Raw genomic sequence first — 21,262 nt, forward strand, 5'->3', positions numbered from 1 at the left:
TTCTCAAGTATACCTGGAACATTCTCCAGAACAGATCATGTTAGGTCATAATACAAGTCTCAGCAGATTTTAAAGATTGAAAGTACCTTTACCAACCACAGTGGTTTGAAACTATGAACCAGTAACAACAGGAAAAGTGGGAAATTCACAAATATGTAGAAATTAAACAACACACTCCTGAACAACCAGTGGGCCAGAGATTAGATCAAAAGGGAAATTTAAAAATATTGAAACTGGATGCTTGGGGCTAGTGCACTGGGACGACCCAGAGGGATGGTATGGGGAGGGAGGAGGGAGGAGGGTTCAGGATGGGGAACACATGTATACCTGTGATGGATTCATTTTGATATTTGGCAAAACTAATACAATTATATAAAGTTTAAAAATAAAATAAAATTTAAAAAAATATTGAAACAAATGAAAATGGAAATAAGAAAACTGATGGGATGCAGCAAAAGTGATGCTAAGAGGACAGTTTATGGCAATAAATGCCTACATTAAGAAAAAGAAAGGTCTTGAACAACCTGACTTTTATACTTCAAGGAACTAGAAAAAGAACAAAGCCCCAGATCACTTGCGCTTCAAAATCACCACGGACAGTGACTGCAGCCATGAAATCGGAAGACGATTGCTTCTTGTCAGGAAAGTGATGGTGAACCTAGACAGCGTGTTGGAAAGCAGAGACGCTGCTCTGCTGACAAAGGTCCATATAGTCAAGGCTACGGTCTTCCCAGTGGTCACGTAGTTGTGAGAGCTGGACCCTAAAGAAGGCAGAATGCCAAAGAATTGATACCTTAGAACTGTGGTGCTGGAAACGATTCCTGGAAGTCCCTTGGACAGCAAGGAGATCAAACCAGTCAATCTTAAGGGAGATCAACCCTGAATATTCTCTGGAAGGACTGATGCTGAAGCTGAAGCTCCAGTATTTTGGTCATTGGATGCGAACAGATGACTCATTGAAAAAGTCCCTGATTCTGGGAAGGACTAAGGGCAGAGGGAGAAGAGGGTGTCAGGGGATGAGATGGCTGGACAGCATCACCAATCCAGTGAAAATGAACCTGGGCATATGGTGAGGGACAGGGAACCTAGGTGTGCTGCAGTCCATGGGGCCGTAGAGTCGCACATGATGGGGCGACTGAACAACAAAACCCTAAAGTTACCAGACGGAGATGACAAAGATCAGAGCAGACAAATAGGAAATAGAGAATAGAAAAACAGTAGAAAAGAGAAAACATAATAAAATATAATAATCTTATCTTTTGGAAAGATAAAATCCTGAAGAAATAGAAAACCTAAGCAGACCAGTAATAGGTAAGGAGGTTGAATTAGTAATCAAAAACCTCCCAACAAAGAAAACCTAAGACCAGATGACTTCTTGGGTGAATTCTGCTGAACATTTGAAGGAGAAACTAGTGCCAGGTTTTATTACATTCTCCCAAAAAATTGAAGAGCAGGGAACATGCCCTAACTAATTTTTATAAGACTGGTATTACCTTGAAACTAAAGCCAGATGAGAATACTAAATAAAAGGAACCTACAAGCCAGTATTGCTGATGAATGTAGGTGCAGATGAAACTGGACTTTTATCTTTCAGAAGTCAAAAAAGTTAACTTGAAATGCATTAAAGCCTTAAACATAAAATATGAAATTATATACTACTGTAACATTGACTTAAAGTTTGAAACAAAAAATTCAATAAAGTTTTGCAGTTTTGTCCAAAAAAAATCCTAGAAGAAAACGTAATGATGAGTTCACTTACATCAGTCTCAGCAATAATTTTTTTGTATATGACAGCAGAAGCACCAGCAACAAAAGCAAAAAGCAAGTAGGACTATATGAAACGGAAGGGCTCTGCACAGCAGATAAGCAAGAAGTTGAAAAGGGGGCCTATGGAATGGGATAAAATGTTTGCAAACCACATACCTAAGGACTTAATACCACAAATATTAGCAACTCATTCAATAGCAACAAACCAAACGATAGAGTTAAAAAATGGGCAGAGGACTTAGACATTTTTCCAAAGAAAAGATAACAATAGCCAACAAGTACATGAAAAGGTTCTCAACGTCATAATTATCATGGAAATGCAAATCAAAACCTTAATGAGATATTATCTCAGACCTGCTAAAACGGCTTTACAAAGACAAGAGAGGACAAACGCTGGCAAGGATGTAGAGGAAAGGAAACCCTGACTCACTGCTGGTCGGAACGTATAGATGTAGCCACTGCAGAAAACAATCTGGAGGTTCCTCAAAAATTAAAAATAGAACTACCATGTGGTCCAGCAATTCCACTTCTGGGTGTTTATCCAGCAAAGACAAAATCACTGTCTTGCAGAGATACCTGCCCCTCATGCTTATCATGGTATTAGTCTCAACAGTCAAGGTACGGAAACATGGACCTCCCCTGGTGGCCAGTGGTGAAGAACCCGCCTGCCAGTGCAGGGCACATGGTCCGGGAAGATCCCACAGGCGGCCGGGCAGCTCAGCCCACGTGCCACAACTGCTGAGCCCTTGCGCCCTCTAGCCCAAGCTCTGCAATGAGAGGCCACTGCAGCAAGAAGCCTGCTCCCTGCAAGTAGAGAGGAGCTCCCGCTTGCCACAACTGGAGAAAGCCTGAGTGCTGCGCCAAAGACCCGGCACAGCCAAACGTAAGGAAATAAAATCAGAAAGAAAAGATGTGGAAACAGCCTAAGTGTCCATCCTTGGTTAAAGGGAATGTGGTGTAATACGAGTCCAATGGAGTAGTTATTCTGCCCTGTAAAGATGGAAGGCTGCCTTGCCATTGGCAACAGCACAGGTGAACCTTGAGAACATTTTACTCCGTGAAATAAGTTAGTGAGAAAGACAAGTAGTGTTATGAGCTCACTCGTATGTGAAGTCCGCAATCACTGGACTTGAAGAGCCCGAGGGAGGCACAGCTCCTGAGCCCTTGTGGCCTGCAGCCCAAAGCTCTGCAACAAGAGAAGCTGCTGCAAAGAGCCCTGGTGGTTGCCAGGGCGATGGCGGGAGATGTTGGCCCAAGGGCAGAGCTCTCAGTTATGAGATGAGTAAGTTCCAGGGGGCTGATGAACAGCGTGATGAGTCGCCCACAAGCACTATATTGGGTCTTTGAAAGTTGCTATGAGAGTAGGGCTTTTACCTTCCCGCCATGACAACGATAACAAAAACAGCACATGAGTAACTGTGTGAGATAAAGGATCTGTTAGTTAATGCTTATTGCGGTAAAGATATGTTTCTCTAATCATCTCATTGTACACCTTAAGCTGACAGAGGGTTGTAGGTCAATTATATTTCAGCAAAGCTGGGAGAATTGTAATTGTAATCGTAGTTGTCTAATTCCAAGCTTTTCTGTCTCTCCCCCCTCTCCCCCCACACATAATAGTATATGTGAAAAAAGGATACTAGACTGGCCAAAAGATTGGTTTGGGGTTTCCATAAGATGTTATGGAAAAATCTGAATGAACTTTTTTGGCCAACCCAGTATATGAAACACTTGGATAAACAGGTAAGGGTGTTCTTCCAGATCATCCCAGAGAGACAGGGGGGGAGTGGAAGGCGGGAGAAGAGGGAAATTGATTATTTTATTTTTCAATATCTCCTGCCTCTGATCACAGACATAAAGTGTTGTTATTTATAGGTATGAGGCCAGGACTTAAGCCACCTAATTTCATAATTCATGTTCCCATTCACTTATTTTATTTTTCACTCCTATAGTTTTCAGATGTATGCAGTAGATTTTCTACTGTGAATGCATTTTTAAAATGCATTTAGCATGACTTGATATAACATTTAGTGCTCATGAATTTTACAGAGAAAAATAAAACCACTTCCCTTTTTTTAATTAGCATTTGATCAGCAGTTCTCATCTTAACCAGTCTTCTGTTCGGGCTCTCCCTGCATCACACATGGCTCGGGAGTCTCAGCTCTGAGTGCATCTGCCAGTTTATCTCCTGCACCTTGGCCCTTGGATGGTGAGGGGGAAATGCCACGTTGCTGCCCTTACACACTAGGCTGGACACCCAGCAAACCGTGCCGCCAGCAGTGCCCGGAGCAGTTACTTCACACCTCCTCCTCAAGGCTCCAACAACTTCCCCTCTTCACGGAGAGCTTCGTTCCTGCTACCCACACAAAATAATCAGCAATTTTCTACGCAAAAACTCATATCTTTGTACCCCAGATTCTAAAGTCTCCTTGGACTCAGGTCTCCTCTCCTCTTCCCCTTTCCCTCACGGTGGAAAACGTTCTCAGCTTCTGTCCAAGCCCTTCTTGATCAGGACTCCCTCTTGCTGCCTCTTCAGGGACCTTTTGTCTTTTCTGAGCCTCTACTGCGTTCCCGATGATCCCCACGCTCACTGAAGCGTGTTCAGGTCTGCGCCAGGGTAAAGGAAGCAGCATTGGACCAACCTGTCCCGCTTCACCTCCGCCCTCCTGTCTTCACGTTCTCCTGTCCGGCTTCATCTCCGCCCTCCTGTCTTCACGTTCTCCTGTCCCGCTTCATCTCCGCCCTCCTGTCTTCACGTTCTCCTGTCCGGCTTCACCTCCGCCCTCCTGTCTTCACGTTCTCCTGTCCGGCTTCACCTCCGCCCTCCTGTCTTCACGTTCTCCTGTCCGGCTTCATCTCTGCCCTCCTGTCTTCACTCTCCTCCCCGTACAGCCCCTTCGTTGCGTTGCCTGCATGCACCGTGCCTCCCTTTCCTCTTGTCCGTTTTTTTCTTGGTCTGCTTCTCCTGCTCGTCCTGCCGTCAGAGCTCATTTTACTGTGTGGCTTATGCTTTACATCAGGTTCCCATTTTTTAGCCATGATCTTGCTCAGTGTTCTGCCATGTTTATTTGAGCATTTTTTGGATATACTCTCTTCCCTTGACTTTCTTAAACACACGCTAACAGTATTCTCCAGACACTGCTGTCGTTCCTCCTCCCTTGGTTTAGTTGCTTCCTCTCATACTTCAGCGGTTTAGTCACTCAGTCGTGTCCTACCCTTGTGACCCCAGGGACTGTAGCCCTCCAGGCTCCTCTGTCCATGTGATATTCTCCAGGCAAGAGTACTGGAGTGGGTTGCCATTTCCATCTTCAGAGGCTCTTCCCGACCCAGGAGTCGGACCTGAGTCACCTGCATTGCATGCGGATTCTTTACTGCTGAGCCCCTGTGGGTGCGTTTTAAATGCTCTAGTCAGGCCCCTGTCCTTGTGGCTTCATCCCTTGATGGTCTCTCTCCTACTTTACATTCCAGATTATTCCTTTTTTTCTTTCAGTTCCAAATATTTTCTTTCTTTTAACCTCGAAGACTCAGTGCATATTGTTTCTCCGTTCTGGAATGTTCTCTGCCCACTTTATAGCCCAAGTCAACCTTTGCTTGTCTAACTCCAGTGTTACTTTGCATGTGCTTTTCCCTCCTGAGTGGTTTAGTGACTTTCTAAATTAGCATGGATTTCCTTGTGCTGCCTGTCCTGTAGTATCCTGTAGGCTTATTTTATTGTGCTATAGGTTTAGGCAAGACTATGCTTGTGCTCAGTCATGTCCAAGTCTTTGTGATCCCATGGGCTGTAGCTTGCCAGGCTCCTCTGTCCATGGAATTCTGCAGGCAAGAATACTGGAGTGGGTTGCTGTTTCCTCCTCCAGGGGATCTTCCCTACCCAGGGATTGAAGCTGTGCCTCCTGCGTCTCATACATGGCAGGTGGATTCTTTACCCGCTGAGCCACTGGGGAGTCCCAGATGCTCTCCTTTTCAATGTGTCGTAGAGACCAGTTTTGTTTAGTCCACATTGTATCTCCATGGGTGGAGACGTTTCTTTAATGATCCCTGCTCATTTATACTCAAGAGACATCACCATTCTTTTGTCAGGAACAGTTTTTGAAATGATAAGCCACTAAATTTTCGAGTTCAAGCATTCCTGCAGGATACCTTGTTGGCCCAAAAACCTAGACAACTCTGTGACGTCTTCTCCATGTATGCTGTGGGGCCTTGGAGGGCAGGGGTTTCTCCTGTTTCTTTAGCATTGCGTAGATCTTTGAACAAAGTAAATCAAACTTAAGTTAAATGGGACAGAGAAATATACTGATTATGGAAATTATTTAAAGTGGCTGCTCCTTAGATGTCAACTAAAGACGGTCTAGTCTCTGACAGCAACTAGCCTTATAATTAAGACCCACTTCTCATTGTTTGGCTTCAGTTTCCTCATTTGTAAAGTTCTGACTTTACCGTGTAGATGAATAAACTCTGAAGGTATAATCAAGCAAAACACTAATGTTATATATTTTGCCTATTCAAAAGTATGTAGTCTCTGAACCATGGTTTATAAATGCACAGTTTTAAAATATTCATCTACGAATTCCACAGAATTAAGTAAATGTTACTCATTTGTACAAATCAACATTCTTTCTACATTAAAAAAATAGTGTATTCAAATCACAATATTTTAAGTTATTTTAATTTTGGTTTTTAGTTTCAGGCCAGAAAATGTGAAAGGTCTGGTTGTAAAGGAAAATTTTACTACATTTTTCTCACTTTACATTAGAAAAAGCCTCAGTCTTCAGGAGTTTGGAATGCTTGCAGTGGTGATGCACAAATAACACAGTAAACACTCTTTTTCCAAGTTTACCGATTTAATAAAAATTTGTATATTTTTCTTACTACACTGTAACATTCTTTTATTAAAGTAAGAGTTGAATTATGTTTGTGTGAAAACCAAGTTATGTGTTCTTCCTTTGCTGTTTACTTGGCTTCCGGATCGTTGGTGGCACAGTTTCTTTTTAAACTAAGTTGCAGAGTCTCCTCTGAGTGGCGGGCGGGCCCTGGAAAGAAGACAGATGCAGAGTGTCCCGGGCGTCAGGGGCAGCGCTGGCTCTGCCAGCCGTTCCCATCCTCTCACCCATAAAGACAGCATAAAAGGGACCTAACTTTGCCAGATCGGATCTCGTATCTGGAAAGTAATCCTCAGGGAACAGAAAATTTCAGTCTCTGCGCATCCATTTGAAACTTGGGTTATTACTGCTTTCAGAGCTCCTTTGTTTCTTTCCCTGCAGTGCTTGTGAGGTGTTGCTGCCAAGATGCGTCAGATGCAGCGTAAGCAACCACACAGGCGAGAGCTAAGTGAACCCACTCCAGATGCGCAGGCGCGATTAGAGTACATTTTTGGGTGCCGAAGTGTAATGCTCACTGACTGAAGAGAAAAGAAATAGGCTGTTTCCCACTATGTGACTAAACCGATAGATGCTTGTTTCATGTGTTCGCTTGTTTGTCTTCTGGGAAAGAACAGACGGGACAGAATAAAGCCACGTAGTGAGTAGGGGATGAAGAAAAGTAACAGACGAAAACATACTTAGGCAAAAGCCACAGGTGACAGGGCGGACGGTCCGGGCTGACCAGCAGGGCGAGTGTCCTTGCTTGAAGATTTAAGTGCAAGGAATCTGTCAAATGGTGGTGGTCATGTGTAGTTGCTAAGTTGTGTCCGACTCTCTGCGACCCCACGGACTGCAGCATGCCAGGCTCCTCTGTCCTCCACTGTCTCCAGGAGTTTGCTCAAATGCTTGTCCTCTGAGTCAGTGATGTTATCCAACCATCTCATCCTCTGCCCCCCGCCTTCTCCTTTTGCCTTCAATCTTTCCCAGCATCAGGATCTTCTCTTAAGTCGGTTCTTCGCATCATGTGGCCAAAGTATTGGAGTTTCAGCTTCAGCATCAGTCCTTCCAATGAATATTCAGAACTGATTTCCTTTAGGATTGACTCTTGCAGTCCAAGGGACTCTCAAGAGTCTTCTCCAGCACCACAATTTGAAAGCATCAGTTCTTTGGCACTCTGTTTTTTTTATCGTCCAACTTTCACAACCATAAATTACCAGGGTCCAGCCCCAGTAGGATTCGGCGAATTTGAAGCGGGCATGGCTTTGGCAAACTGGATACAATAGCTTTAATTAAATATTAATTAGAGATATAAAGAGTAATAGAATGAGGATAGCTCAGTAGGAAAATTCAGTGGAGAAAAGAGGCTGAATAACTTGGTTTACGTGGAAAGCTAATAAAATTTCAAGACAAGAAATTTGCGTCACCTATGTAGGCTGCAGGCATCCTCCCATTCTCCCGAAGGAGAGGAGACACTAAGACCTCCCTGGTCAGATCTTAGAAGCCCAGCATAATTAGTAGGCTTGACGAGCCTCCACGCTCCAGATGGGAATTCAGCCAGAAGGTGAGAGAAAGAACGACATGGGGAGACCAGTCTTTCTAGGAACTGATCCCATTCTTTATTTTCCAGGGTCTGCTTTTATACACAGAGATGTAATACAAAAGTCATGTGGGGTCAGCAGTCCTGACTTTTATCAAAATCAGGTGCTTCATATAAATGTATACAAAGGTCATAGGGATGCTACATCATCTTCTGGCCAAGTGGCCTGCTAACAATTTATGACCCTCTCCTTGTGACAGCGGTCAGTCAACCAGAACACTTATTTCTCCAGGGGTGATTATTCTTAAAAGAGATGCCACCTTCCGAAGGCACCAGATAAAGTTACATTCTTATAGGGTGAGGGTGTAGTGGGTTTTAATTAAGGAAAGAATTTGCTTAGCCTAAGGTCTAACGTGATTAATATCAAAGGTTAATATTTCTTCTATATATTCATTAATGTGTATAAGGGCAGGGGATGTGGAGACTTAGCAGCAAACATTGGCTCAACAAATGAAAAACCCTTCACCAATACAGTTTCTAATCAGCCCACTATACTACACTAATAATTTCCTAACTCCTTAAAAGAATCTGTTTTTAGAAAGTTTAGAGCATCTCGTGCCTCTCGGTTGGGAGGCTGTGAACAATCACATGTGGCCAGACAAGCCTGTCAGGCAGGCTAGAGAACCTTCAGAGGAGTTTGTAGGTTGAAACACACCTGTCACGCCGAGGAATTATTGTTAACTGGAGCTCTAAGTTAACTCCTTCTCCAAAAGAGGGGGTGGGGGACAGCCCCCCGTAAAGTCAGAGGTGTAGGTGAGAGCACAAAGCAGTAAAGTAGGCAGACTTTGGTTTTTGGGGGGTAGATGCTCGAGAATTTCCAGGGGGACTCCTGAGGCTCGATCCCGTCTTTGCGTATGTCGAGCCCCCTTCCTCATGACCTTTGCCACAGGCAGAGTTCCTCACGCTGGCTCCCGGCAATAAATGACCGCTGGAAAAACCATAGCTTTGACTATATGAACTTTTTTTTTTTGGCAAAGTGATATCTATTTTTTAATATGCTGTGTAGATCTGTCAGCTTTCCTTGCAAGGAGCAAACATCTTTTAATTTCATATCTGCTGCACTGTTTGCAGTGCTTTTAGAGCCCAAGAAAGTAAAATTTGTCACTTCTTCTACTTTTTCCCTTTTTCAGTGTACTTGCTCAGTTGTGTCCAACTCTTTGTGACCCCATGGACTGCAGCACAGCCGGCTTCCCTGTCTATCACCAACTCCCGGAGCTTGCTCAAACTCATGTCCATCGAGTCGTTGATGCCATCAAACCATCTCAATCTCTGTGGTCCCCTTCTCCTCCCACCTTTAATCTTTCCCAGCATCAGGGTCTTTTCCAGTGAGTCAGTTCTTCACAGTAGGTGGCCAAAGTATTGGAGTTTCAGCTTCAGCATCAGTCCTTCCAATGAATATTCAGGACTGATTTCCTTTAGGATGGACTGGTTGGATCTCCTTGCAATCCAGGGGACTCTCAAGAGTCTTCTCCAACACCGTAGTTCAAAAGCAACAATTCTTCAGCGCTCAGCTTTCTTTATAGTCCAGCTCTCACACCCATACATAACTATTGGAAAAACCATAGCTTTGACTAGATGGACCTTTGTTGGTAAAGTAATGTCTCTGCTTTTTAATATGCTGTCTAGGTTGGTCATATCTTTTCTTCCAAGAAGCAAGTGTCTTTTAATTTCATGATTGCAGTCACTATCTGCAGTGATTTTGGAACCCAGGAAAATAAAGTCTTTCACTGTTTCTATTGTTTACCCATCTATTTGACATGAAGTTAGGGGACCAGATGCCATGATCTTAGTTTTGTCAATGTTGAGTTTTAAGACAACTTTTTCACTCTCCTCTTACACTTTCATCAAGAGGCTCTTTAGTTCTTCACTTTCTGCCATAAGGGTGGTGTCATCTGCATATCTGAGGTTATTGATATTTCTCCTGGCAGTCTTGATTCCAGCTTGTGCTTCATTTCCCCTTTTATTTGCCATGAAATGATGGGATTGGATGCCATGATCTTAGTTTTTTGAATGTTGAGTTTTAAGCCAGCTTTTTCACTCTCCTCTTTCACCCTCATCAAATAGTAACTAGAAATAGAAGGGGTATTGAAAATACTCACATTGAAACTCTCTAATTCTGTTATTTATAAGAAGGGGCTATTGTACATTTCTGCATGATGACTTTTAATAGAGCCATCATATATTGTGTTAATTTATGAAGATAATAACTTTGGTTTACTATCACATGAAGAATCCATCATATACTTTTTTATGAGATTCAAATCCTAATAGCTACCATTTTTGATACAACTGCCACATAAACCCACACACACACATACACTTGCACATGTAAATGTTTTCCAGAATAGTTTCCACAGGACATTAACATCTGAGTGTATTTTTAGGGGATCTGTACATGCCGTGGGCTTCCCAGGTAGCGCTGGTGATAAAGAACCCACCTGCCAAGGCAGGAAATGTAAGAGGTGCGGCTTCGATCCTCTGTCAGCAGGACCCCCTGGAGAGGGGAATGGCAACTGACTCCAGTGTTCTTGTTTGGAGAAGTTCATGGACTGAGGAGCCTGGCAAGCTACAGTCCATGGGGTTGCAAAGAGTCAGACACGGCTGGGCAACTGACACTAACAGGTCGTAATCATTTAAAAAGTATACATTTGGTTTTACAGGAAGGTGTAATCATTTAATATTAGCTCCATAAATTTGTAGTGCATCATTCTTATGTAAGATTTTTAAGTGATTTTTATGTTAACCTATGTAGTAATTTTTTTATTCCTTAATAAATAAAAAGGTTAATTGTAGAAAGCATGCTTTTTTAAAGTTCAAATATTTGAAAAAAATCTTTTGATCTTAATACAGCAAGAGAAGCCAGCTCATGCTGAAAATATCACCAGGTATCTATTGCATTTTGGAATTAAAACTCAAAATTATGCATCATTGGACTGTACTTTTTTAAAAGCAATATAGTAGTGAAAATAATGGGATTGAACCGTAACTTTTCACTGACTGGGTACATCAAGTGATATCTTTGATCTAACAAGCCTTTTCCCTGGAGTGGAATTCAAATCCTGTGTATCAGTGATGGTTGCTACTTACATTGGACTTTCAAAGGCTTTTTCAGAAGTAGTATTATCCATTGTACAGTATCCTTTTAAAACACATTTGCAGTAGTCAGAAATATGTTTTTGACAGAATTAAAAAATACGTAACCAAAATATTTATTAGTGATCCTTAAAAAAGCTTCTTTTTATTATGCTAAGTAGAAGAGAAATATTGTTAAGAAATACTGAAAATGAAAAACCAGTGGGAATATTTATGAAACACTCATTTTTATATATGAATAACTGGATATAATAGAAAAATATCTCTAAAATGTCCCAGAACGTCAATTGTATTTTAAATAAGCTTGATGATGTATGCCTACCAACTTCTCTATTATTTTAAAAACTGACTTAGAGAGTTGCATATATGGGCTTTCAAAAGTGAAACTTGGTATAAAACAAACATTATTACAGTATTTATACATTTTTATTGAGATTTTATTTTATTTATTTTACTTTATTTTTCATTTTAAAAAAATTGAATTATAGTTGATATACCGGGGAAGGAGCCTGGAGGGCTATAGTCCATGGTGTTGCAAAGAGTTGGACGCAACTAAACAATTAACACACACACATGTATAGTTGATATACAGGAAATTTAAGTTGTAGGTGTTCAGCATAGTGAGTCACAGTTTTTAAAGGTTACATTCCATTTATAGTTACTACAAAACAACTGGCTATATTCCCCGTATTGTATGGTATATCCTTGAGCGTATTCATTTTGGATATAATAGTTTGTATCTCAGCACCACACCTCTGTCTTGCCCCTCCCCTTTGCCTCTCCCACTGGAAACCATCATTTGTCCTGTACATCTGTGAGTCTGTTTCGTTTTTGCTACATTCATTAGTTTCATTTTTTAGAGTCCGCATATAAGTGACATCATACGGTATTTGTCTTTTTATGTCTGACTTATTTTACTTAGTACAATACCCTCCAAGGCCATCCATGTTGCTGCAGATGGCAAAATTTCATTCTTTTTTCTGGCTGAGTAGTATTACATTGTGTGTGTGTGTGTGTGTGTGTGTACATGTACACACCGCATCTTATTCATCCACTCGTCTGTTGATGGATAGTTAGGCTACTTCCATATCCTGGCAATTGTGAATAGTGCTCCTGTGAGCATTGGGGTTCATTTATCTTTTCCAGTTCGTGTTTTTGGCTTTTTTTTGGATGTGTACCCAGGAGTGGAATCGCTGGATCATTGGTAGCCCTGCTTTTCGTTTTCTCAGAGTCTTCGTTCTGTTTTCCGTGGTGGCCGTACCAGTTTAAGTCCTGTCGTAGTGTAGGGTGATTCCCGTTTCTCCACATCCTCGCCGACATTTGTTGTTTTTGGTGCTGCCGTTCTGACAGGTGTGACGTGATGTCTCATTGTGGTTTTAGTTTGCATTTCTCGGATTCACGATGTTGAGCACCTTTTCATGTGTCTGTTGGCATGTCCTCTTTGGGAAAATGTCTATTTAGGATTTTAAGTGGAAATTTAAGGTGATGTATTTTGGTCTAGTTTCTGTGGGCTATAATGTATTTAATTACATATTTACCACATTTATATGTTTTTCAAATTAAAACCAGTATATTAAGTGGAGTTAAATCTGAAAATTTATATTTTAGAATCTTAATGTCCAAGGTGTATAAATCAAAAATGAGTTGCTTTTGATTTGTAATAGCTTGACCAGATTATTCATTTTATTATTCCTGTTCTAAAGCTCATTAAAACCCTTAAACTATCAAAATATTTAATTTTGAACCTCATTGATTGTAAATATTTAAAGAAAAAAATTTTAATTATTTTAAAAAGTAGCTCTGACAATCTTAAGAGTGTTTGAACTAGACTGTTGCCGTGGCTGTGTCGTTTTCTCCGGGTAATGCCCTCTGTCTGTCGTTTACAGATCCGGAGGTGTTGTGGAAGTTCCCAGAGGACTTTGCAGACCAGGTTGGAACCACATCATTTTTAAAAAGCATTTAAAATTGAATATTGATGATTATTACTGCTGTTACTGCTACTACTGGTACTGAAGCTACTGCTGCCTATGAATCACTATAAGTATTTCCTCTTGGTCAGCTCTGAGAGTAAAAAGCCATGTATGGAGAGTATCTGGAAAATGTTTGGAAGTTGCCAGCGAGATGGGTGATGAAGAGGCCCATCTTGAAGCTAACAGGAAGTGAATGTTCACAGTTTCCACGTGTTTTTACACTCTTTTAATGTATCTGTGGAAAATATATTTAGAAACACTTAAGCATTTCCCCATCAGAAAGACCGATGGTGCGGTTCTTTGAGGGATACCCTTCTGTCGGTAGAACAGAAGGGTGCTACTTAGCTCTTTCTTAGCTGTGTAAGTAGGACAGTAATAAGTAGTAGCTGCTGTAACTAAGAGACCAGTTCTGTCCTTGTTACAGTAATATTGGGATCATTAATATATATGAGTTGAACTGGCATTATTTCCTTATTTTAAAATAATTCTTATTTGTAGCTTTATTTTCTTAAAACAGGAGACTTCAAAATGAATTTACTGTATTTGTATTTTAAGTGTAATCTTCTCTAGTTCCTTAAGTATTTAGTGTGACCAAAACTGTGAATTATTTCGACATGATGTGTGTAAATTAAAAAATCCTTATAGTTTATATTATACATTTATAATTTTGAAGTGAATTATATGGGTAACCATACACATTTAAGTTTTTACACAAAATACTACTCTTTCTGGAAATCTGATGAGCAGATTCCTTTTTTTTTTCTTTTGCCTGCAAAGAAATAGGATGAAACAGTTTTGTCACTGTTAAAATTATAAAATTATAACCCTACAAGCTTAAGCATGTTAAGTTCACAGATATAATTTACAAAAATGAAAGCTGATAAAAGTCTTCATTTTAAAGCAGTTCATTCAGAAATATACTGACATGTGATCTTGATGTGGAAGAATAATTTATAACATGAAAATCCGTATCTAAAATTAGGAAATTTCGCTGAAAATGTGAGTTCAGTGAGCATGTTAAATATTAGTTAGATGATTGACTGTTGTTTCACATAATAAGAGAATATGTGCTTTTAATTTGTCTTTAGCCTTTTGGAGAAAGAATAGACTTATAAGTATTTTAGGTATGTAAGTCCATACAGTGAAGACGGGATTTGTACATATGAGGCTCCATTGGGTTTGTTCCTCAGTAATGGGAAGTTACTTCTCTCGGATCTGCCTTTAATGTAGGAGTTCAGTTTAGTTGCTCAGTCATGTCCGACTCTTTGCGACCCCATGGACTGCAGCACGCCAGGCTTCCCTGTCCATCATCAACTCCCAGAGCTTGCTCAAACTCATGTCCATTGAGTCAGTGATGCCATCCAACCATTTCATCCTTTATTGTCCCCTTTTCCTCCCGTTTTCAGTCTTTCCCAGCATCAGGGTCTTTTCCCGTGAGTCAGTTCTTCACATCAGGTGCCGAAAGTATTGGAGTTTTAGCTTCAGCATCAGTCCTTCCAATGAATATCTAGAACTGATTTCCTTTAGGGTTGACTGGTTTGATCTCCTTGCAGTCCAAGGGACTCTCAAGAGTCTTCTCCAACACCACAGTTCAAAAGCATCAATTCTTCGGTGCTCAGCTTTCTTCATGGTCCAACTCCCACATCCATACATGACTACTGGAGAAACCGTAGCTTTGACTAGATGGACCTTTGTTGGCAAAGTAATGTCTCTGCTTTTTAATATGCTGTCTAGGTTTGTCTCAGCTATGCAGGAGACCTGGGTTTGATTCCTGGGTGGGGAAGATCTCCTGGAGAAGGAAATGGCAACCCACTCCAGTGTTCTTGCCTGGAGAATCCCATGGACAGAGGAGCCTGCGGGCTGTTGTCTGTGGGGTCGCAAGAATCAGACACGACAGCGATTAAACCACCATGACGGGAAGTTAGGTTAGAGCCTTGCTGACTCATTTTACTGTTGTAAAATTCTCTTTCTCTCTTGGTCTTTCTAGTTCTCTCTGGTCTCACCTCCTGTCCGGATTCTTTATTTCTTTGTAATTTCTAACTCTTAAAACTGCCCCTGAGAATTCCTAGGGCATCTGGAGGCTCCTCACTTTGGGTTCGCTGAAGTGATGGCATGCTTGTGGAGTTCAGCTGCAGTAAATTTTTCAGTGAGACAGACTGTTGCTGTTCCTCTTTGTGACTGATAAACTGGTGATAGGAATGTCTTAGCTGTTGCTTTGTTTCCCACATTTGTGAGGTCAGGGGGACATTAATAAGCCCTCACATACTTAGTGAAACACAGAAGCATTTGACCACGTAAAGTTGATGAGCCTTCATAACCCCCAGGATTTCAGGGCACAGCAGTTCTTGTAGACTTTTTGAAAGGAACTTTAGGTAGTATTTTGTCTAACTACTTCACTTTATATCTAAAGAAACCAGACTTCGTGTGGGAATCCAGCCACGGGCTGTGAAGAATGGTTTTGTTATATGCTTTCTGGCGAATATTCTGAATACTACAGATGACCCGTGGTGCTAGTGGTCAAGAACCTGCCCACCAGCGCAGGAGACGTAAGAGACACGGCTTTGATCCCTGGGTTGGGAAGATTCCCTGGAGAAGGGCAAGGCAACTCCCTCCAGTACTCTTGCCTGGAGAATCCTGTGGACAGAGGAGCCTGGTGGGCTGCAGTCTGGGGGGGTCACAAAGAGTCAGACACGACAGAAGCGACTTAGCACAGCACACAGCACTCTGTGTTTCTTGTCGCTTTTATCTTTTCCTGGTTTCGTATATGAATTGTCTCCTTCCTCCTAAACAGCCTTTTCAGTGGATCTGCGATGCTTCAGTAAAGATAATTCTTTTTAAAAAAGCTCTTTGTTTAGCTCTTACCGTGTACTAGGCACTGTGCTAGGTGCTTATGTGCATAATTGATTTTATCTTCATCCTTCCAGTACTGTTAGGAGATAGTATCGGTCCTGAAACTGAGACTTAAGTAAGAAACTGGCCTGATAACATATTGCTTAGAAGAGGCAGAGCTAAGACTTGAGGGCAGGTTTGTCTAACTCAGAAGCATGTTCTATTAACAAGTAAGGTATATTATTATTTCTGCTTGGAATGCTGACCCAAGCCCTACTTGCTTATTATAGCTCTTTTTAAAAAAATTTAGTATATAAAGTCCCCTATCCCCTAGTATCTTTATAATTGGAAAGCAGTGTGTTTTTTAATCCACAGAAGTAATAGCAATTCATTTACTCCTTTGGTTCTACCTCCTGGAGCTCTTGATCCATCATAAGCATTTGTTTATTATATGGAAAATAATAAACCACTTTTGATTTGGTTTCCTTCTTTTGGCAATAGAAGAACCAGTGGGACAACCCAAACCACACTTCAGGAGGAGATGTAATTGATTTGATTTTAGTTTTTTTGTTTTTGTTTTTTTATAGTGGAGAATTTTGTGTAAGAGTGGGAGATGAAACTACAAACATAAATTGGGCTGAGTCTCGGCAACAATTAAAGGCCTTGCTAAAGAGGTGGTCCTTCCAATGAACTTAAGGAGAGTGTGATATAACAAAACAAGTATGTTAGGAATAGTAATTTGGAAAAGATTTCAGTATGGATTGGTCGTGGGAGAAACTGGAAGCAAGGAAGTAAGTGACTTTGCAGGAGACTAGCTGAGGAGTAACTAGGATCTGAAAGAGTTGGTTATGTTAGGAATGAAAAAGAGGAAGAACGTGTTGACCCTGAAGTAAATCGACTGCCAGCAAAGGTGGGTTTCTTTGGGATCCGCAGAGTTGCATTTTGAGGTCTGCAGCTTGAGCCCCGTGCAAGTCCCACAGGGCAGGCGAAGAAGTCTTTTATAGAAGAGCGACAGGAAGTGGGGAGGGCTGTGGAGACCAAGAGTCTGTGGCTTTTCGTTGACTGAGCCCTTGCTGGAGGGAAGTGGAGCTGGTCGTCTTCTTGTTGGGCTCTGTTAGGGCCTGAGAGCTCCCCCTTCTGGTCACCCCACTCTCTCTAGTTCAGGCTCCTGTTTATTAAGTTTTTGCAGGCGTGAAGCAGGGAGCCTGCACGCAGAGGTGTTCTGGGCTGCATGGGGTAGAGAAGAGTAATGAGAGGCTGAGTCGCATTTTGGCTCTTGAAGGAATGTTGAATTATCTTCCATGCAAATGGAGGGGACTTTGGGTATTCAGGAAAAATGGAGTTGAGCACCCATAGGAGATGAAAAGGTGTGAGTGAATTAGAGGATTTACAGACAGATTTAGTCAATGTCAGTTTTATGTCTTGCAAATGCATTGAGGACCGTGGCTGAGAAGATGGATGCAGAAAAGATGCTGCCCTTCCTGCCGCAGGTGATAGCATCGTCTCCCGTTACATTCCAGAGACCTTCACCACTTCTGGATGAAATGAGTAATTTTGTCTCTCTTTGCTGCTGTCAAGCTGAGCTCTCCATTGCTCTTATATTCCCGTTGTTCACATTTACACTTAATAGCTTGATGCTATTTTTCACAGTACTTGACTTTTCCCCGCACTTTCTGCCTGTCATCTTCATGGCTCACGTTTCTGTGTGTCTGCTGTTTTCATGTACCGTTGGCCTTGTAAGACCATGGTTGGTCTGTATTTCCTGAGTAAGAGGACTCAGTCTTTGTGAGCGAAATATACCTTTAGAGAATGGTCAGAAATCAAATCTCACACATGCTGGACTCAGGTCTGTGTTTGAGTCATGGCTTTGCACTTACAGATAGTATGAAGTGTTGCTTTTGGCAAGAGTTTTTTATCTCTCTTAATCCCTCATTTGCAAAATAGGGCTGATTCTACTGATCTGACAAAATGAGGAGAAGAATGGAGTCTATGAAGCATAGTGCCTGGCGCATGGGAAACACTCCATGAACGGGAGCCAGCAGCTTTATTATTATATTGTAAGGCCATGAATGTTTATTAAGTTATGATGAGGACCAGGTAGAACTGCTTAATGTAGAATGTTGTTTTTATGGTTCGATAACTAGTTTGAGAATTTTGCTGCTTTATAGACCTTCAGGAAGATTTATAGTGTTAAGTAGGAAGAAATTTTTCCTCTGCCCTTCTAGGCTCTTCGGGTTGGTCTTAGAATTAAACTGACATCAAACAGATGAACAGGAGACAAGCAAACAAAAGTTTAATAACATGTCCACATGGGAGCGGGGCTGCCCTGGTGGCTCAGTGGTAAAGAACCCGCCTGAAGGTCCCCTGGAGGAGGAACTGGCACCCCACTCCAGTATTCTTGCCTGGAGAATCCCATGGACAGAGGAGCCTGGCAGTCTTTGGTCCAGGGGGTCGCAAAAGAGTCAGACATGACTTAGCAACTAAACGGCAACATGTGGGAGAGACCCAGGAAAACTGGGAACTTGCCCGAAGAGCTGAAGCCTTCTCAGGCTTCATGTACTTCATGTACTTCAGTACCATGTTCAGCTAAAGACAGGAGAGGATGTCTGGGGTAGTGGTCTGTGAACTCGGAGGGGAGAAAAGCAATTCCCATGGAGACGGAGAAGCAGGTGTCTGGTGCACAGATGTGTGCTGGGCCTGCAGAGAGCCGGGGACGCAGCGTGACTCTGGTCTCTAGGCTAGTTCCCACCCCCCACCCCACCCCCTCACCTGGCCTGTGTTCACAGAGATCTCTGGTGATAGTTCTATTCTGGGAACAGGCCCTGTGTCTAAATTCCTTTAGGCGGTTAGGGGAGGGAGCAAGGCCCACTTCCTCAGTCTCAATTTCTTACAAAATAATCAGCCCAAATAAATCCTCCTGCCAAAGAGACACATTTTGTGGTGGCAGATATTGCTTCCTGACAGTAACACGAGAGATGCTTTCAGGACGGCTCCCAGCAGAAGTCTAAGACCACGGAGCCATAATCTTGTAGTGATGGCCGACACATAGACATCCCTAGGTGTATTTACGTAATTTTTAGATAGGAAAAGTAGCGTTTTGAGGAGCTGACCCCAGGCCATATTTCTGACTCACCTTTAACTCTTCCCTCTTGCAGCACTTAGTTTCCTGTTCAGCGTTTGATTGTGGGCTGTTTCTTACGTTTCAGATGCCCTTTTCCATTTCTCTTAAGTACTTCCTTTATAATGCAGCTTAGATGTTTTATCTGCTGCGATATATTGAAGCATTCCTCCTGTTTGTGTTCCAGGGTCATCTTTGCCTTTCTGGGTTGCTCGGTGATAACAGATCTGCCTGCAGTGTGAGAGGCACGGCAGACGTGGGTCCCATCCCGGGGTCAGAGGATCCCTTGGAGGAGGAACTGGCAGTCCACTCCAGTATTCTCGCCTGGGGAAATCCTGTGGACAGAGGAGCCTGGCGGCCACAGTCCACAGGGACACAAAGGGTGGGACACGACTGAGCACGGTCATTTTTGCATCACTGTTTACCACGCTCCCTGGTGTGGAGGAATTGTTCTTAGGTGTCTTATCCCAGTGAGAGCTCTCACTGAATCCTCTTTCCCCAGCCAGGGACTTTCTATATTAATTTTTGACCTATGTTTCCCCCACTCAACTGCTCTAATCAATGTGTCACCAAACCCTATTGCTTGTGCCTCTTTTATGTCTTGTAAATCTGTCTCAACTACTTCTAAGTTCCTTTCCTTAATTCACATCCTCCTAACTCTTCTTTTCACCTCTGTTTTTGTCCCTATTATATATATTCTCCTTTGAAATGTCACGTTTCCCTAAGTTAGTTTTTACGTGTGCAGAAAGCACGTCCTGGGGTCACTGCTTCCTGAACTTCGGCACTGGGCAGGATGTGGGTCTCTTGCCACCATCGTTTTATTGTTTCGAAGCTTGTCTGACGCTTCTGTTTCATGGTTTTGTTTTTAAGTTAGCCTGCTTGGCTTTGTGGTTAAGCAAACCTGCTTTCTTACGTGATCATAAACTTTCAGGGGTCCCCCAAAGTCCCCTAAAGTTCCTCTCTAACTGCAGTCCCCTAATGGGATTTCTGAGCTAACTATTTGATCGTCCTGTTCTATCCCTGGCTGTGACAGCATACTGTCATTGGGGCTTACAGTGTGCTGGGCAGTTTTCTAACTGCTTTACCTGTCCTCGTAATACCCTGTGAGCCTGAGGGGCTATGGTAATTCCCACTTCACAGATGAGGAAGCAGAAGGATGTGGCAGGAGTCACACAGCTAGAAAGTAGCAGGGTCATCATTCTAAAGCAGTGTGACTGCAGAGCCTGCTGACCGGAAGGCTGGTTAAACCCGGTTCTCCCCACTAACACCTTCAAGGTGAAGTCCAGCCCTCTTATCAGGATCGAGCCCTTGCTCAGGGGCTCTGTTTCCATAGTGGTCTGCATTTCATAGCAGACATTCGTTTCCTTTATGCATTGACCCCAGCCATCCACCTCCATTCTCTCCTTGCACACGAGAGTCCTTCGGCCTGAGATGCCCGTCTCCTGCTCGCTCTCCCCTCGCCTGTGTTTCTGGTCTCGGCTCAGAGGTCGTATCTTCTGAGGAGCCCTCTGTGTCACTGGCCTGGATTGGACGTACCTCCTCTGAGTTCCCACAGCATTTTGTGTTTCCCGTGATGCTCACCGGATCTGCACCTCCCTACTTTCTGTTTACTCTACTAGGCCAGAGGTTTCTGAGACTAGTATTAAAGAGTATTTTTAATGGAGGGTATAATCATAAAAGTGAAAGTGGAAGTCACTCAGTTGTGTCCCACTCTTAGGGACCCCACAGACTGTAGCCCGCTAGATTCCTTTGTTTGTGGGATTCTCCAGGCAGGAATACCGGAGTGGGTTGCCATGCCCTCCTCCAGGGGATCTTCCCGACCCAGGGATTGAACCCCAGGCTTCCCACGGGGTGCAGTGGTAAAGAATCCGCCTGCCAATGCAGGAGACAGAAGAGACGTGGGCTCGATCTGTGGGTTGGGAAGATCCCTCTGGAGTGGGAAATGGCACCCACTTCAGTGTTCTTGCCTAGAAAATTCTGTGGGCAGAGGTGCCTGGCGGGCTATAAAGTCCACGGGGTCTCCAAGAGTCAG

The 21,262-nt window shown here is 42.6% G+C and overlaps 1 protein-coding gene across 35 annotated transcripts in view; it reads left to right on the forward strand.

Moving 5' to 3' along the window:
• DENND1B (DENN domain containing 1B) overlaps positions 1-21,262 on the forward strand; it is a 279,101-nt gene that overhangs the window by 77,654 nt on the left and 180,185 nt on the right. For 31 of the 35 annotated variants that reach the window (XR_015143006.1, XR_015143008.1, XR_015143009.1 and 28 more), the window contains one exon: positions 13,200-13,243. The exons of the other annotated variants lie outside the window; for them this stretch is intronic. Coding sequence is in view for 21 of the 31 variants with exons in the window: in XM_086343186.1 (XP_086199312.1) it covers positions 13,200-13,243 (44 nt within the window). In the remaining 10 variants the exon portion in view is untranslated. The remainder of the gene's footprint in view (positions 1-13,199; positions 13,244-21,262) is intronic. 35 annotated transcript variants of the gene reach the window in all.

The sequence above is a fragment of the Bos grunniens genome, chromosome 16, assembly GCF_055505025.1.
Source record: "Bos grunniens cultivar Pamir isolate PY7600 chromosome 16, Bosgru_T2T1.0, whole genome shotgun sequence".
Classification (NCBI taxonomy): domain Eukaryota; kingdom Metazoa; phylum Chordata; class Mammalia; order Artiodactyla; family Bovidae; genus Bos; species Bos grunniens.